We start from the raw sequence: 19345 nt of genomic DNA, 5'->3' as shown, positions 1-19345 counted from the left end.
TATTCATGTGTATTTATTCTGATAATTCTTACATCACTATTGTAGTTTCTATTACTGTCTTTCTGTGAAATCAAAGCATAAGGAGGGATGAAATTCACATGAGGCTTCTAGCTAGATCAGTGGTCTAATTAAGAAATCTTGAACATATAAATCCACTGATTAGTGTGCGGTTGTGTTGACTGCCTTAATCACATCCCCCTGCAACATTCCTTGGAAATACTTGAGCAGAGTGCTAGCTGTGGGTTTTCGAATGTGTGTCCAGCTGATCAATTAAATACAGGGTTACAAAGTCACCTTCTGCTAGTCCTCAGGTTTGGAGGACTTGTGTGTGTGTGCATATATATATATAAATATACGTATTTATTTTTTTATTTTTTCTGTCCATGTGGTAACTCATGCTGGTTTGTCTAGTGTGGCATCTGTGGACTAGTTCTTTATGTTTAGTTTTACTCTGTCCTTTTACAGCTACCACTGTTTTTTTAGGGTGCAGAAATATGTCTAGCTAGCTCATGATCCTGGTTTGGACTTGAGAGCTCAAATGCTTTCTGAAGTACTGCATGCAGCCTGACTCTTTACAATGAGACACCGATTTTGCAGCAGTAAATCCATTAAATTTCGGTCTTTGGCAATGAGCAAGTAATTCTAGACTATCCTTACTCCCTCCCAACTATCTGAGATATTTTGAATCGCTTCTCAAAACCTTTAGATGAAAATACTAGCAGTCTGAGTACTCATTGCGGTTTCCATTTGGAGAAATTATGGTAGAAATGACAACTGTTCTCCACACAGGAGAAAAATCAGTCCTGTATTTAAAAATAAATAAATAAATAAATTTATATTTCAAAATATAATACCAAAAAGCTCATTTCAGTGCTTCAGTTGAGAAGGTATGAGGAAAGCAGCATAGTCAGACAGCAGAGAAAGGGTTTGATGGTAATTCACAAGGAGTGCGTGCATTGCTTTGCCAATGAGAAAGGTGGAAACATGCCCAAGAGGGCAGCAAGCTTTTCCCCATTCATCTTAAGGAGTCTTTGTGGGGAGCCTGATGACGTGAGTGCCCAAATCCTGAGAGACTGCGGGTGCTTTGCTCTGCAGGTGCCTCCAGCAGTGCACCTCTGCCCGCTCTGGGCAGCAGGGTGCTGTGTTTTAGTCCCGAAAAAAGCTGTCCCATGTTTCATGAACTTGCATACCATTTGTGTTGATGCATTATGGTCCTGCCCAGTCCACTTGGTACAAATGTGATTGCGTGTAGCTGAAGATGGAAAAAGCAAGACTAATATTGTAATAAAATAGAAGACCCTAGCTAAAAGAAACAGTGTGTTCCTTAGCTCTTCTTATGCTAGGACTTGATCCTTGTATCAAATAAAGGGATAGCTTACTGATTTTAGTCTGGTTTGTGGTATCCCGTCTCTCCCTCCATCTCCATCTGTATGTTCCCACCTTGTTCTTTTGCCCTGGAACTGGCCAGCATTCATGTGGCCATGAGGGGAACCAACTCAGGAAACTGATCTGGCTGAAGACTAACCTTGGTTTGTTTTTTGGTAAGGTTAGGATATTTTTTGTGGATGTGTATTTGTGTAAAACTGTCATGGAACTGAACGACTGAGCCCTGATCTTTATATGTCGCTGTGTATGTGTTATTCTTGCTGCCTTTCTCTCCCTGCTTACATATGTTTTTATAATGCAAATACGTGAAGCTATAATAAGTCTAATACTGACTACTTCCAGATATTTTGACATGTATAAAATATATACTGTAATATAGTGACTTTTTTAAAAAAAAGTAAACTTGGCAATTACTAACTTTTCCTAAGAATCTCAAAAATCATTAGATATTTCAAGTGACATTCCAGATAATGGAGAGAAATATTTGTAATGAAGTTCCAGAAACATTTTTTCACTGAAATCATTCACTCAAAAGATTATATACTATTGTTAGTTTTGGCTAATAAGTGATCTAGCTGCAGGTGTTTTGAATTTGAAAGCTCTCTGTTGCCAAATAGCACCAAAAATTAACGTCTAGAATACTAGGTTGCCATGGTAATTTCTTGGTTAGCAGACTGCCAAGTAACAAAAATGAAACCAATACTTTTGGTGTGCCCTCTGCTAGGAAAGGAAGGATTGGTGAAAACTGAAACATTACTTAGTTCCATGTTTTTCTTGCTATGTATTTAAGTAGTCAATGTCTCTTCAGTACTTTCTTTCCTTTTTTTTTTTTTTTGTCTTTTAAACTGGATTTCTTGTGGAATTTGTTTGCACATAACTTAAGCAATATTTGCAAATGTTTTTGGTGCATTTCTGGTGAATTTTTCCCTTTGTATATAAGCAAGGCTACTTAAACTTTAGGGGGTTCAGGAAAAAATGTGAAATACCATCAACAAGCTGTTGTTTGCCTTTGGGTACATTTAAATATCTTTTTTCTATTTGCCTTGAGCCATTCTGCTGTTAATGGAACAGAATCTTATTGCAGTATGCTGGGATTCTTTTCTCATGACAGGGCTCCTCTAAGGCTGAAATACAGCTAGTGGCTGTTTAATGAACAAACTGTTATAAATGAGACCCAGCTTTTGCAGTTACGTTAGAATTTGTTGGTAGTGATATGATTAGGTGTATTTAAAATAGGCTCTTTTCTGAGATGCAATTTACAAGGTAGTTTCTTGAATTTTTGTTGTCATCCTACTCTGATATTATGCTTGAACTTTGTGTCAAATAGAACCTGTTGGCCTCAAGTACAGAAGCAAACTCAGAACTACCCTCTTTTTCTTCATGTAATATCAAAGGATTCATGGCTGATACCATGAGAGCATTTCCAGTGCATGTATCTGGTTTTGTTGCAGCTTTTCTTAGGGAAAGACGTGAGAGACCTTATGTCTCTCATGGACTCAACTGGACTCAAGCATTTCTATGTAAAATTACAGAGCATTGCTTTGGAGTGTCTTCAAACTGTAAATGAAAATTTCTTCAGTTGTGTCTGGACCCTGAATACAGTCTTCATACAGTAGGGACCTCACTGTGCCGGGGAGAGGAGGAAGGTCTTGGTTCATCGATTGCATGTTTGTGTAATTGTATGGATATTTCAGAACACTGTAACCCCTCTTGGTGAGTTTATTTCACTTGATTAGGTTCGATGCAGAGGCCTTCAATGATGAGAACAGATAGATTTGTACTTGTACAGGAACTCGAACTAGACTGTGAGCTGGCATAAAGCAGAAGTGGATGAAGAAACTCCCATCTGTTGTCCAGTGCTGTTTTTAAGGGTTTAATACTTTAAGTGCATTATTGGGTCATGATCAAGATGTTCAGCACCCTATGGGCTGAATCCTAAGGAGAACGGTTGTGTGTGCTTCAAACTGTTCGGAGGGAAAAGACATGACCATCAGTTTCTTGGCTTCCATGAATTTTGGATAACTGGGGTCAGCTGCATAAGTAAGCTTGTATTAACTTTAAGTTAAGAAGAATTTAAGATGTTCTAGGTCTTTCAGGTATATTCATTTATGGAACTAGTTTTTGCACATGATAATATGAAAGAAAAACTTTCATGTTATAAAGAAAAATTTCATGTTATAAATCTATACAGATCTTCTAATTGTCAGTCTTTTAGAGTATATTATATTAAACAAGTTTTAGGCATAAAAATGTTGCTTTTCTTTTTTTGCTCTTAATCCATTGGATTATAATTAGTTGAAGATTTTGTGGGTTTTTTTTTTTTGAGGCATAGTTGATGCTATAGTTCAGAATAGACACGTACCTTTCTTGATACATCTACAAATCTTTAGTCACACTTTCCTCTATTTTTTCTAATTGGCTGAACACTAGTTTAGTTTGGAGGCAAGTTGCCTGTACAGACCTCAAAACAAGTTTCAGAATTGGCCAAGCATAACATTTTATTCTCATGTAGTGTTTCGCTGAGAACTTTGCTGCTGTTGTCTTAGAAATGTGAACACAAATACCTTTGACTAGTCATGTAAATTTGAATGTGAAGTGTGCCTGTACTGTCATATTGTCCCCGTTGCTTTATGTGGTTTTGTTGCCATCACAGATCTGAGGACCTTTTTGTCGTGATTCAGGATTTGGAACCGAAAACAAGCTTTTATTTTTGGTTCTTTACAAATTCACTAGGTTTCTCTTCAGGAAACATGAACATTTTCATGAGAGTTCTTTTGCAACAATTAATTTGTATGGGAGACTCTCATAATAGATTTCTTTACTATTGCAGATATTTTTTATTCTATACAATGTCTATGCTCTGTTAATTTAAAAGGGCATAATGTATGTGATCAAAAACAACTTCCAGTAACTCCAGCACTGATTCCGGCACTAATTTAGACCTGTCAAGTCCTTTGTTAGTTGAAATTAAGTAACTTGGCAACTATGGCTGAAATATCACTATTCAAACCAGATGAATTTCTTGCAGAAGATACCAGGAGGAAACTTGGAGATCAAAGATGTGGTTAAACAGTCTTCTGTGAGTTTCTGTTTTCTCTCTGTTCCCCCCGCTTGGACATAGTCAGTTGTGAAACTGCTGAGGACTGGGGAAGGTTTTGTAGGGCTACCATGTGAGAGGGAAAAGCTCTGGAGGTGGTTTTCACCTGTCAAAGGCAGGAGCAGCCTGCAATAAGAAGTCAGTGGCTGAAACTGTTAATTTCTCTTTTGAGAAATTTTTTAATTTCTAAATGCTGGGTTAAATATAGTTCTTATGATGTCTTTAAATGGAGACTTGTTAGACTCCATATTTCCTGGGGATCATCCTCTTTTGATTTGGCAGACAACCTCTTCACAGAATAACAGAAACATCTAGGTTGGAAGAGACCTCCAAGATCACAGAGTACAACCTCTGACCTAACAAGCCAAGTATATATGTCTGAGCAAATTGGGGATTTCTTTTTCTTGCCAGATACTGAATCACAGGATGGTTTGAGGGACCTTAAAGACCATCCAGTTCCAAATACCCAGCAATGGACAAGGACATCTTCAACTAGATCAGACTTCCCAGAGCCTGTCTAACTTGGCCTTGAACATCTCCAGGGATGAGGCAGCCACAGCTTCTCTGGGCAACCTGGTCCAGTGCCTCACCACCCTGATGGTGAAGAATTTCTTCCTTATATCTAATCTAAATCTGCTCTAACAGGTCTCTTTTACAGGGAGGGCCCCACAGCTGGGTGCTACAGGTAGGGTCTCATGAGAGTGGAGTAGTTGGGTTCAATCCCCTCCCTTGACCTGCTGACCACACTCTTGATGCACCCCAGAATACGATCACCTTCTGGCCAACACTTCTGCAAGTGTTCACTGCTGGCTCATGTCAAGCTTCCCATCCACCAGTACCCCCAAGTCCTTTTCTCCAGAGCAGCTCTCCATCTTCATCTCCCAGCCTACGTTAATTTGGGGATTGTTCTGGTACAGGTGCAGCACTTGGTGCTGTTGAGCTTCATGAGGTTCATATGGGCCTCTTTCCCAAGCCGTCCCGTCTGGATGGCATCTCTTCCTTCTGTTGTATCAGCTGCACCACTCAGCTTAGTGTCATCCACAAACATTGACTCCATCAGAGATGGTGACTAGGTAGGTCAGGCACGATTTGTCCTTTATGAAGCTGTGCTGGCTGTCTTGAGTCACCTCCCTGCCTTCCGTATGCGCTGACAAAGCTGCCAGGAGGATCCGTGATCTCTTCCCTGTCACTGCCATTACCAGCAGTGAGTCCTGGGAGCTCCTGCCTCTGTGCTCAGTATCGCTTTAACATGGGTTGTACTGAAATCAGTAACTCCTGTTATAATCCTTCTCAATAACGTGCACTCCTTGGGCAAAGGTAAACCACAGGAGAGGATTTCTACAGTTCTTGTCTGGCCAGTAATTTCCTGGTGATCTTATGTCTCGTCCTGTCTTGAAACAGGAGACACTACTTTGCGTATGACTCAAAAGGGCTTGTGTGAAGCTGGCTGGTGTGCATTGTATTTTGAGGAATGCTTGCTGTAGACTTCAAGCTGTTGGGACTATGGAGCTTTCTTTACGTGTAGAATAGCTGCAACCTTTGACGTTTTTATTTGTTTGTCTTTTTGTATTTTGTCTTCATGTAGGATCTGTAGTAATACAAATTGGGATCTGTAGTAGTAGAAATACCTATTTTACTTAAGGTATCTGTGCAAGGCATAGTGTATAATGGATGTAATTTTTAGTGCAGCTCCTACACTACCATTGTAGCTTTTGAAACATGCTAATGTTCTTTCAGGCTAGTATGTTGTCCTGGTTTTGACTGGGATAGAATTAATTTTCTTCCTACTCGCTGGTATGGTTCCGTGTTTAGGATTGAGGACGAGAATGCTGGTAACACACTGATGCTTCAGTTGTTGCAGGGCAGTGCTTGCACAGAGCCAAAGACCTTCATTTCAGCTTCTGGTGCTGCCCTGGCAGCAAGAAGTACACCAGGAGCTGGGAGGGGGCACAGCCAGGACAGCTGGCCCAGGACAGCCAGAGGAATGTCCATGTGGCATCGTGGTCGCAATAAAAGCTGGGGAAAAGAAGGAGGGAGGGAGGGATATTGTGAGTGATGGTGTTTGTCTGCCCAACATAATGGTGGGCATGATTGTGGTGGTTTTACACAGCTGGGCAGCCGAGCTCCACCACAACCACTCTCTCACTCCCCCTCCTCAAAGGAACAGGGAAGAAATATGATGGAAAGGGCTCAAGGGTTGAGATAAGGGCAGAGAGATAACATTTATCATCACAGGGAAAACACTTAGCGTAGGGAGATATATGTAATCCAGGTTTCACTACCTGTTATTAGCAGTGAGAAACAAAACAAAACAAACAAGCAAAACACCTCCTCCCCCTGAGTAGCTCAGGAAAACGGGGAAAGGGGGCTGTGGTCAGTCCCTGGCACTTGGTCTCTGCTGCTCCCTCACGGTCCCTCCCTGCCCCTGCTCCCCGTGGGGTCCCTCCCAGGGATGCCGTCCTTCCCAAACTTTCCCAAACTGAGCCTGCGGGGGCTGCCCACAGGAGTGGCTTAACACCTGCCTGCCGATGGGAAGCCACAAATGAATTCCTTGCTTTGCTTCACTTGTGCATGCAGCTGTTGCTGGACCTAGTGAGCTGTCTTTATCCCAACCCCTGGGTTCTCGCACTTTCACATTTCTGATTCTCTCCCACGTCTCACCTGTGAGAGTGAGCAAGCAGCTGAGTGTTGCTCATCTGAACGCTGAGTTAAACCACAGCATACATTTCACTGCCTTCGTTGTTGTTAAAAGTGAACACCTTTCCACTGTGATTTCTTTTAGATTTAAAAATTTATAAATTATTCCTAATACATGTATGGAAGGTCAATTTGTCCTGGTAAAAGTGACCGGTTCTTACTTAGTATTTAACAATTCTTCTTAGATAGAAGCAATTGTTTCTTAGATAATGTTTTTCTAAAGAATAAAAAAATGCCTTCCAAAATGGAAAGCATCCCACGTCCTTTATTGCAAAAAATCCTTGAAGTGGTTATTTCCACTTACAACGGCATGCTTCCTGAATTTCTAGGAATCCTAAAATGTGTTGCTATTGATAGAAGAAGCTGTTTGCTTGGGGTTTTGACTGAGGCTATAATTATTCTTTTGAGTTTACTTTCACATCTAAGTATGTTTAAAAATCCTTGTCACCGTGCACTGAAGCATTGGTAAGTCTAACCCTGTTTATAGTGCAGCCTTTACAAGTTGCATTGCAAAGACTCCTGTATTGTTGTCTTATCTTTTATATAAAAGAATATCTTACCTATTGTGAATAAATGTTTATTACTATTTTGAAAAAAAATCACGTCTATTTTTTGTTTTTGTTACGGTTTTGTTTACCTCAAGGGAAAGTTGTCTGTCTCACTTTTTAACACGAGAGGCTATCAGTCCTAGGAGCCACACTGGTGGTCTAAGACCCATTGTTTGAGGCACACTCTAAAGCAAAGACTTTTTGATTTCTGTCCCAAAGAGCAGGCTGCTTTCTTGAGAACTTTATGAGTACTTCCAAGAACAGAGTTGATGCATGCTGTCCCGTGTGAAAGAAGTGACTGTGGATTACATAAATTGATATGCCTAGTCTGCCAAGGAGTGAATACCTTCCCTCATTCCTGCTGTCATATGTCTACAGAGCTTTCATTGGCTGGCATCTGGAGAGGCTGGGTCTTGGCTCACTTAAGCCCCAGAAACATGCTGTGTCTGCATTAATATTTCTGTAAAAAAAAATACATTACAAAATATTTTGGAGAGAAAGTTAAATATAGTTAGTATTCGGATATGCAGTAACTACCATGTTAAGTTATTGTATGAATTCTTTGAATTCAAATGTGTTTGTAGCTTGGAGATGCTTTTAATAGTAATTAAACAAAAGAAAAACATCTTCCTTTGAAGCATGCATACTCAGTTTTCATCTTTTTGAATGTATTTAGTATTTAAGACGTATTCAACCAGAAGGTTCATTTTGTCTCCTCCATTTACAAGATGATGTATTACAGTGAACTGTTGCTCTATTAAAAAAAAAAAAAAAAAAGTGATAATTCCCCTTGATATCATATAAAGAGATATGTTTACATGCCAAGATGGCAAATGGTAATCTTAAACATTTTTTCCTTAGTGCGTGGAAACTTAAACAGTGTAGTTATTTAGCATAGACTTGGCTTGGTGCTTGTGGCTTTTACTATTCACTGATGTATAAGTGCTCTGTAGGCCTTTCGATTTTTTTCGCCTGGGTAAAGTACTGACTTCTGATACTCAGATTTTAGAACAGGACACCGATCTTAAATGTCAGTCATTCTTGGCCCAAAAACCTTCTTACCCTTTTCACAGAATTCTTAGGATTAGAAGGGACCATCTAGCTCCAAACCTCTGGCTGTGGACAAGGACATCTTCCAGTAGATCAGGCTGCCCAAAGCCCCATCCAGCCTGGCCTTGGACATTCCCACAGGGGAGGCATCCGCAGCTTCACTGGGCAGCCTGTTCCAGAGCCTCACCACCAAGAAGTGAAGAGTTTCTTCCTTATATCTAATCTAAATCTACTCTCTTTTAGTTTAAAACCATTACTCCTTGTCCTATCACTACATTACCTAGTAATGAGTCTCTTCCCATCTTTCTTATAGGTTGCCTTTAGGTGTTAGAAGGTAGCCGTAAGGCCTCCACTGAAAACTTCTTTTCTCTAGGCTAAAGTCTCTCAGCCTGTCTTGGAGAGGTGCTCCAGCTCCCTGATCATTTTTTCAGGGCTCCCTTTGAACCTTCTTTAACTTATCCATGTCTCTCTTATGGTGGGGACCCCAGAACTGGATCTCTGTAACTTAGAGATGAGGATGTTGTGGGGAACTGTTACCAAAGGCTTTACACGAGTCCAGGTTGCTTTCCCTTGTCCAATGATGCTGTTGCTCTGTCCTAGAAGACCACAATTTAGGCATGATTTGCCCTTCGTGAAGTCATCTTGCCTGTCCCCAAACAACACCTTTTCACTTTTCTTTGTGCAAGTGTGAATAACTACCCCAGAAGAGTTTCACTCCACTCCTTTTAGCAGAAGCACTACTGAATGTGTTTCTTCTTAGAGGTGACAGTGCTGGGACCTGTATTCAAAGGTCCTCTCCCTATAAATTGTTTTATTCTAACAGATTCAGCCTTCAGTAGAGCTACTGCTGAGCACAGTTAGGACTTAAATGCTTGCTTGTGCAGGTAACTTAGCTACAAAGATAATTAAGTGTTCAGAATATGCATTGAAAAAAATAATAATCTTCTCAATTTGTGGTCCTGAACTTCACATCATAGTTTTTTACTATATTTTCCTACAGGGACTTTGAAAATTTTTGTTTGCTTTTGGTCTAGCTTGTTGCAGGTTTGTAATGCCAATATTCTTGGTGGAACTGGTTTGATGGCAACTGTTAGGTATTTGGGCAGCACACAGTCAGTCTGATGTTGCCTCTGAGAAATTGGAAGTAAAGTATTTCCTCAAGAAAGAGCTGCCAACTTCATAGAGTGGCTTGGATCGTAAAGGGGTTAAAGACCATCCAGTTCCAACCCTCCTGCCTTGGTCAGGGTGGCCAGGGCCTAGTCCAGGGACAAGCCGTCCACAGCTTCTCTGGGCAACATCTCCCAGTGCCTCACCACCCTCTGAGTGAATTTCCTTCTAACATCCAGTCTAAATCTCCCTTTTTTCAGTTTAAAGCCATCACTCCATGTCCTGTCATTGGCTGCTAAAGGAAAAAGTCACTCTGTCTTTTTCATAAGCCCCCTTTAAGTACTGAAAAGCTGCAATAAGATCATCCCAGAGCCTTCTCCTCTCCAGACTGAATATCCTGAGCTCTCACAGCTTTTCTTCACAGGAGAGGTGCTCCAGCCCTCTGATCATCTTTGTAGCTCTCCTCTGGACCTTCTCCAACAAGTCCACATCCTTCTTGTGCTGGAGCTCCAGACGTGGATGCAGCACTTCAGGTGGGCCCTTATGAGGGCAAAAGAGGGTGACAGTCCCCTCCCTCACCTTCTGTTGATGCAGCCCAGGACCCAGTTGGCCTTCTGGGCTGCAAGCACACCCTGCTGGCTCATGTTGAGCTTTTCATCCACCAGAGCCCCCAAATCCTTCTCTGCAGGGCTGATCTCAATGAGTTCTTCTCCCAGTCCATGCTCATGTCTGGGATTGCCCCAACCCTGGTGCAGCACCTTGCACTTGGACTTGTTGAACCTCATTAGGTTCACATGAGCCTGTTTGTCCAGGTCCCTTTGGATGGCATCCCTTTCTTCTGTTGTATTGACTGCACCACTCAGCTTGGTGTCATCTGCAAACTTGCTGAGGGTGCACTCAATCTGAGTTGTAGTAAAGATGTTGTAAGATAACAGTACAGGTCCCAGCACTTGTCACCAGCTTCACGCTAGACAAAGAGCCAGTGACTGCAGCCCTCTGGATGCAGCCATCCAGCCAATTCCTTGTCCACTGAACGGTCCACCCTTCAAATCTCTCAGATTTGGAGATGAGGATGTCATTTGGGACTGTGTGCATGGCTTTGCAGAATTTCAAGTAGATGCCATTGGTTGATCATCCCTTGTTAACTGAGGCAGTCAGTCTATCATAGAAGGCCACCAGAGTGGTCAGGCATGATTTGCCCTTGGTGAAGCCGTGCTGGCTGTGTCAGATCACCTCCTTGTCTTGCATGTGCCTTGTCATTGCTTCCAGGAGGGCCTGTTCCATGGTATTCCCAGCCACAGAGTTGATGCTTACCGGTCCACAATGCCCCACATCCTCCTTTCTACCCTTCTTTAAAAATTTATTTTGAACCATACTGCTTGAATTTAAGACAAATTTAGCTTTTTGTCAGGAACAATGTATTTTTAATGCTTTAATATTTCATATTTTGTAAATCTAAATATGAAATCTTTTTCATATTTAGATAGTGATTCAGATATATCAAAAGTTGGTTTTTTTTTCAGCCTTGAGAAGAGAAGACTGAGAGGGGATCTCATCAATGTGTATAAATACCTGAGGTGTGGGAGACGGAGGGATTTGGCCAACCTCTTTTCAGTGGTTTGTGGGGACAGGACAAGGGGCAATGGCCACAAAATGGATCACAGGAAGTTCTGCACCAACATGTGAAAGAACTTCTTCACGGTGAGGGTGATGGAGCACTGGGACAGGCTGCCCAGGGAGGTTGTGGGGTCTCCTCTAAAGATATTCAAGGCCTGTCTGGATGCTTACCTGGGCAACCTGCTCTAGGGAACCTGCTTTGGCAGGAGGGTTGGACCCGATGATCTCTTGAGGTCCCTTCCAACCCCTACAATTCTGTGATTCTGTGACTTAAAAAAGCACTTTCATAAGTCAGTATCAAGTCCCTGTCTCTTCAAAATGTTCATCATTGTGAAGGCAACATCTCAGCCTAAGGTTTCCCATGATGGAACTTTACAGCAAAAGATTCTAGAGATTTTTCTGTTTGTGCCACCTTTTACTAACAGTTTCAATTCTGCACCTCTTAGTGTGAGAGAAGCAAGACCAGAACATCTCTATCATTTTTCTTTAATACTTTCTATTTTGAAATACATTTTGGGAAGTAGGCAGTGTAAAGTTGAAAATGAGTGTAGCAAGTTGAAAATCACCTTGATTTTATTTTCAACAGGTTCATATAATCAATTTTTCAACAATTCGAATACATAAAAAGATTTTTGCATCACAAAATCTGTTCTATAACAGATAATGTTTAGCTTGGGAGTCTTTCCTTATATCTTTCAAAATGCTTCATAACAAAATGCTTTTACATAATATTTAACGATGGAAAAGTACTGGTGCTGTTTCACCAGGACAAAAATAAACAAAGTGAAGGCAAAAGGTGAGTCTTTACAAATATGTAGCTCAGTCTAGCTCAAAGAATAATATTAAAGTATGGCTAGTTAGGAATGTCTTGTCTTCTGTTGAGACCTCAGACACATTTTTAGACTGCTGGTTGTTCTTCCTCTGTTTATGGAAGCAGTTTGATTTTTAAATGAAATCTGAATTCACTTGAACTTGGGTTTGGGTAGCAAGGGAATGCACTCTGTTTTCAAGAATGTTTTTTTGTTGAACTAATTTCTAAAATTTAAATCAGTGCAATGAATGTATTGTATATGGAAATTGATCAAGGAACACAATCTTTATAATGTCTTCCATCTTTCTGACAGGTTGTGAAGATGAGAAAAGATGTGAAGAAAGTCCGAGTCCTGACTATTCGCAGACTAACCAGACACATTGGGAAGCTGAAGTTGAAAAAGTCAGTTTTAAATATCAGTGTTCTTGTTTGTGTATTTATAAATGAGTCAGTATCTGAAATGTCTTCCAAAATAACAGGGAGAAACATTTATTACATAGAAAACTGAAGGCACTCTGATGTATATGTTTTATTAGTCTTATTTTTTCTTTATTTTAGATAGAATCAAAATACCAACTAAAAAGTAGTTTTGTAAAGTAGAATAGGGGTAAAATTTATTAAACATATTTAGCATATTGGAAGTTAATCCCAACACAACTTTTTATGGTGCTTTTGAAAGCATCAAACCTGATCTTTGAGGTTATTCTACTATTGCACGTAAGTTGTCCAATATTTTCTCACTGCAGTTGTCTGCAATATTTTATATTAAGAAATATTTAGTATGTATTGTTATATAAATAATACTTATTTTGTAATAGTTTATATTAATTAAGTTAATTAAAACAATATTTGTAGATTGGCCCAAAGTGACTGGTGATGTTTTTCACTGGAGACAACATAAGATAACTGTGTTACTGTGTTCAAAGTGTAAATTGAACATACTGTTTTCCCACAAACCTAGCAAATCGTGAAAAATAAGAAACAGGCCCACCCAATGAATGTTTATATTTAAGTACAACAGATCTTAAAATGTAATCATATTTGAGATAACAGTGTCTCCTACTTATTACTGTTTGGAATTGTAATTACCATGTATTTACCTAGTAAATAACATTTGTCTTTCTGATTATTTTGCTAAATTTTGTGTGTTTTCGTCTGTTCTGAACAGTAGGAGCATTATATTATGTTCAACTCTGCTAAAATTTTTATTTAACAGCAAAGGAATGTGAATTGTGCTCATTCTTGTGATATTTTTAGTTTGCTACTTAGTATCACCATCTTGGAAGAAAAAAGTGAAGAGAAGTCAGATTTTTTTAATAAAGACAGACTTCATTTACAGGGGTTCAGAAGACCTCAAATTAAAGAACCAAAAACGAGTTGAGAGATTAATAGAAGAAATCCATGCTATGAAGGTAATACCATATTTAGATATTTAAATATTAAAATGAATTAATTTTAACAACTAAAAGCTTTGTTTTCTAGGACTGCATTACTGAAACTTAGCTGAAGTATTTCCAAAGTCAGCGTGGCCATTACTGTAACACAGCTGGAAAATTATGAACATTTCCATATTTCTGTGTTTGTTTGGTGCATCTGTCAAGGTGTTAAGACAATTTGGGTCTTAAGCTTGCCAAACAAAACTTGAATCTGTTTAGAAATGAATCGTGCTTGAAGTTTCTACTGTGACAGTTAAAGTGCAGGAAATAAATTTCTCATGCCACTTAGAAGTGCAAATGGTGCTTTATGTGCCCGACCATAGTATCACTGTTGTCAGTTTTCATCGCTTTAAATGTGATGCCAGTAGTGTACTACTTTCATCTTTAAAGTTCTGTACTAGTTTTTGAAACTGTAGCTGCAAGGGACTGGTAGCGCTTGATTCAGGCCTTTTTCATCTTCCAGCTTGCTGCCCGTTGCTGTTTTGGTATCTTTTAACTTGACAATGTTCTGTACTACTTATATCTCAATTTTAGCAGGTAATGCTAACAATTTTTTGTGTTGACAGGAGGTATATATTATACTCATGAGGTCTGAGCACAAGATTATAGGCCAAGAAAGCTGTTTTCGTATTAAATTACAGAAGTTTTATTTGATGATTTGTTTTTGTTTTGTTTTTCCTGATAACAGTAGCGATTGCCCTTACCTATTTGTTTATTTTTCATCCTGGTCTTCAAAAAAAGCTGACAAATGAAGAGGCTTCATTGACCATTAAGAATTGCTTTATTTGTCAGGTGGAATCACAGAGTTTTTTAGCATAGTATTTGAAAAAGAGTCTCCACAAATAAATAAAGGGGGAAAGGAAATGGTTATCACTGTACTATAGTGTTAAGCAGTAGTCAAGCAACAGAAGTGTTTCTTTGTCTGCATAGTGCTTTTACTTCCAGGATTGGCTCACGCAGACATCTTGAAGGCTGCCTGTACTTCAAACTGTATTGACCATGTACATTAGAGAGGTTTCTGTTGGTGTAAGCTTTTTTAATGTGTCTGTTTTTTTCACCATACACCTGCAGTGAACAGCAGCAGTTAGATTTATCCCACCTGATTCTAGGTAGTTTGCAATGTCAGTTAAAAAACCTCAGTGCTTTCTGGTTTCTGTATCATAAATGGGTACAGAAATATCTCCAGAAAGAATCAGATGTGGAATGGACCGAGTTACCTTCCTGGACTGCCTGTCCGTTTCCCTGGAAGGGTAACCAGGCTTGTAAACAGAGGTGCCTTGAGATAAAAGGCTGGTTCTGTTACTAGTACTGTGAAACACTGCTTTGAAAAAGACCTTTCATTGTGAGGTTGTTGTTTGGTCAAGCAGAGAATGAGCCATGTGGAATTAAGGGAGAACCTCAGCTGTCAGTAGTGATTCATTAATGCTACGTAAGTTTCCTGAGTGCAGGACTTGTAAGTGCTTGAAGACTGATTGTTGAGGGAGGGTAGATTTGTAATTTGGAGAGCTAAAGGCAAACAAAGCTTGCTTTGAAATAGTTTATATAGAGTGAGGAGACTTCCAAGTGAGCAGCTGAGAAGGAAGAAAAGCTCTCCCACTTCCCAGGCAAACAGCTATTAAATGATCTCAGTTGCCTGAAATCATGCTGTTAGTGGTCTTTATTGTGTTAAAAGTGCCCATATTATATTGGTAGTATTTTAATAGCAAAAAAGGTTGCATCTCCTGGATGTTGTTGTTTGGTTTCTTTTTTCATTTTTTAAAAAGAATAAGTAGACACTTACGGCTCTAGAGTACATTTGTTTCTTAGATGAAATGAAGATTCCTGTTCTTTTCTTATGAATCACAGCCTAAAAGGCTCTAGTTGTTTACATATTTTTTCACCACTTTTGATTTCTAGACTGAAATCTTTTCAGAGTTGGCATAGAAATTTTCCTCATTCACCATAGTGGAGAAACAAGACAGCTTTCACATAAATCATTGAAATTCTCTGTCATAGTGGGCGTTTCTTTACCAGTGAAACATCATACCCAGCAACCTTTCTTTTAAGTTACTGATCCTATGATCGATGTTTTCGAAATAACTCCTCACATAACATAAGGTATTTTCTCATTTTTAGGAAAGAAAGAATAGAAATGATTAATAAGGAACATTGATTAATACTCTACAAAGTTTTAACTTAAAGCAGGTTTGTGTTATCCAGACTAATTCAGCAGTTTTGATGTGTGGATCCCAAGCACTTGTCAGAGGAGACGCAAATTGTTTTGAAACCGACAGTGTGTCCAGAAAGTAAAAAGTGGTCGTATTCCTTATAATTAACAGAAATAGTCCACGAAATTCTACTCATTCATCATTTTATGTAATAAAAATCTCTACCTTCTCTCTTTCTGAATGTTTACACTTAAGGAGTATACTGAGCTGTAAATCTAGAGAAAAAGACAACAACAAAAAAATACTTACTCTGGCCAAAGCGGCTTGGAGCCAGAAAGCGGATGTTACACCAGAATCTGACAGCATGTGTATATATGGATAAAAGATTATTTGAGATGACTGCTTAGAGCATATAGAACTTCTTTAATAGCTGCAAAAGCTATGAAGGGTTTCTGAAGATTGGAAAAAAAATACATCTTTGAAAATCCCAGAGAAGGAAAATAGTATAATTTTTCTTCTGAGTTTTTCCCACCGTTGCCAAAGAGAGTACACTTTATAAATACACATTTTTCTTCCATCAGTCAAGAAGACATCAGGAACATCTTTCCCCTCCCACATATCCAGGAGAAAAAAAAAAAAAAAAAAAAAACACCAGCTTTTAGCACTTTATGGGAACTGCTGGCACAGACAGTGCGGACAGTGTCATTTGTGAAGGACTTAAGTTATGCTGATGTTCTCAGAAGGAGTAAGAGTAGAGTTACATTTCAAAAAGAATTTGTTTCCAGCTGTGGGAAGAAAGACTGAAACACTGGGACCTTGACACATTTGTCTGTGTTGTTAAAGTTTTTAATGCAATAACTTAAATTTTTCTGAGGGAAAAAAAAAAAAAGCTGAGGGGTTGAAATACCAGTGAGGGAGAATTATTTGTCTTTCTAAGAATTATATTTATACATTCATCTACCATTAAACCAAGAAACCTTTTCACTGTCTTGGAGGAGGTGTTATCTTTCATCTGGACTGTAACAACAATAACGAGGAAAAAGAAAATTTCCTAATGGCTCATGTGTTGTTAGCAATTGCCTGCAGCTCAGGAGGACTTCTGAGGGCTACAGTTCCTTTAGAATGATACAAAAGTGAACTTTCAATTAAAGATCTTAACTTCTCTTTCTAGCTTGGGTCTTTACTAATTACCATCTGATATTACAGGGAGAGGAATATAATTGCTGTCATTTGGTAATTGTTGCCTTACCACTAACTCTTGAGTGTGCTTTTTCCTATCTTCAAGTACACCCAGAAAGACACTGATGACATAATTTCACTGTAAATACACAGATTCCTAGGAGTGGGACATAATTAGATACTCACTTTTCAGGTTAAATACTGTATCTATTTTTGTATATACTTTTTAAAAATTCTACATATTCATTCATTGACAGTACTGCATATATTGAAAATGTAAGAAATTTTGGTGCTGGGCTGCATGTAAAAAAAAAACACTTATATTGTTGTGTTTTTGTTAGAATGACATTTAATTTCTAGTTGTGTGTGTTTTGATTGTTAGAACTGGAGATTTAAAAGAACTTAATAGGCAAATACAAGTAATAATGTCTCAGGCACAACAAGATACATACATTGTGAGAAGGGAGAGCAGTTAAAAATTCTAGCTACGTGGTTGCAGGACTGAGTTAATTGTTTGCAGGAGTTCTCAAAGCTATTGGAGTAAAACACTGTTTTTTGAGTTCTTCAGAATTTCTTTTGCCAAAACCATACAAAATATTTATTTAACAATTCATGAAAGATGGGGGGGCTGGGGAGGGAAGAACAGTATGATCTTTCTAGTCTTTCAGCTGTGATTTCATTTTCTTGAAAGAGAAAATTGTACATATGTACAGGATTTTCTTTAATTTTCAAGTTTGATGATACTGCCAGAGCGGGTTTATTATCAATTGTAGAGTATTTCTTACCCTATTTATGAAGCTGTAGTATTTTTTAAGCATCTTTTGCAGAATTATGACTGATAGTCTTGCAAATTATTAGCAGTGGGCAACTTACTTTGAACTGTTTACATTTTTTTTTGCTGAAATTAGATCTTAATGTAACTTAATGTAGTTGCTTTACTGTGTATTTAGGACTAGCCTATACCTCACAGGGAATACTGTTATTATGGCACCTGTTGCTATTGCAATATTCCATTTGGAGAATTAGTGATACATGGGCAAAAGGTTATTTGATAAGATTGAAGGGAAATTATCTTCCAGCTGTTAGAAAAGAGCAGCAGTTGATTACAACTATTATTAAATTGCTTGTAAATGGATGCTTATGCATTCTCTGTCCTGAAAATTATTCCTGAAGAAAAAAATAATTTGATATTCACAGAATCGTTAAGGTTGGAAAAGACCTCCAAGATCATATGGTCCAACCATCACCCTACCGGTAATAAAACCATGTTCCTGAGCACCACATCCAACCTTTCCTTAAACACCCGCAAGGACAGTGACTCCACCACCTCCCTGGGCAACCTGTTCCAATGCCTGACTGCTCTTTCTGAGAGGAAATGTCTCCTCACTTCCAACCAGAACCTCCCCTGGCACAACTTGAGGCCATTCCCTCTAGTCCTATCACTGGTTACCTGTGAGAAGAGACCGACCCCCAGCTCCCCACACCTTCCTTTCAGGCAGTTGCAGAGAGCAATGAGGTCTCCCCTGAGCCTTCTCTTCTCCAGACTAAACAACCCCAGTCCCCTCAGCTGCTCCTCATAGGACTTGTGTTCCCTTCACCAGCTTCTTAGCCCTTCTCTGGACATCTTCCAGGCCCTCAATGTCCTTCTTGTACTGAAGGGCCCAAAGGTGAACACAGCACTCAAGGTGAGGCCTCACCAGAGCAGAGTATAGGAGGATGATCACCTCCCTGCTCCTGCTGGCTGCACTGTTCCTGACACAAGCCAGGATGCCATTGGCCTCCTTGGCCACCTGGGCACACTGCCGGCTCATGTTCAGGTGAGCATCGACCAATACCCCCAGATCCTTTTCCTCTGCACAGCTTTCCAGCCACTCTGCCCCAAGCCTGCAGCACTGCATGGGGTTGTTGTGGCCAAAGTGCAGCACCCGGTACTCAGCCATGTTGAACCTCATCCCATTGGCCTCTGCACATTGACCCAACCTGTCCAGGTCCCTCCACAGGGTCTTCTTACCCTCTAGCAGGTTGACACTTCCCCCCAACTTGGTGTAGTCTGCAAACTTACTGAGGGTGTACTCATTTCCCTCATCCAAATCATCAATACAGATATTAAAGAAGATGGGCCCCAACACCGACCCCTGGGGAACATCACAGGTGACTGGTCACCAGCTGGATTTCACTCCATTCACCACCACTCTCTGGGCCCAGCCGTCCAGCCAGTTTTTACCCCAGCCCAGAGTGTATCTGTCCAAGCCATGGGCTGCCAGCTGCTC

At 39.7% G+C, this 19345-nt stretch overlaps 1 protein-coding gene across 1 annotated transcript in view; it reads left to right on the top strand.

Annotated features, from left to right (window-relative positions):
• SRFBP1 (serum response factor binding protein 1) overlaps positions 1 to 19345 on the top strand; it is a 75140-nt gene that overhangs the window by 14286 nt on the left and 41509 nt on the right. Inside the window, exons 2-3 of the mRNA XM_084304939.1 lie at positions 12627 to 12715; positions 13653 to 13725. Coding sequence (XP_084161065.1) covers positions 12627 to 12715; positions 13653 to 13725 — 162 coding nt within the window. The remainder of the gene's footprint in view (positions 1 to 12626; positions 12716 to 13652; positions 13726 to 19345) is intronic.

Source organism: Netta rufina, assembly GCF_964035555.1.
Source record: "Netta rufina genome assembly, chromosome: Z".
Lineage (NCBI taxonomy): Eukaryota > Metazoa > Chordata > Aves > Anseriformes > Anatidae > Netta > Netta rufina.
Note: the sequence above shows the minus strand (reverse complement) of the source record. Positions and strands in the feature narration are given on the sequence as shown.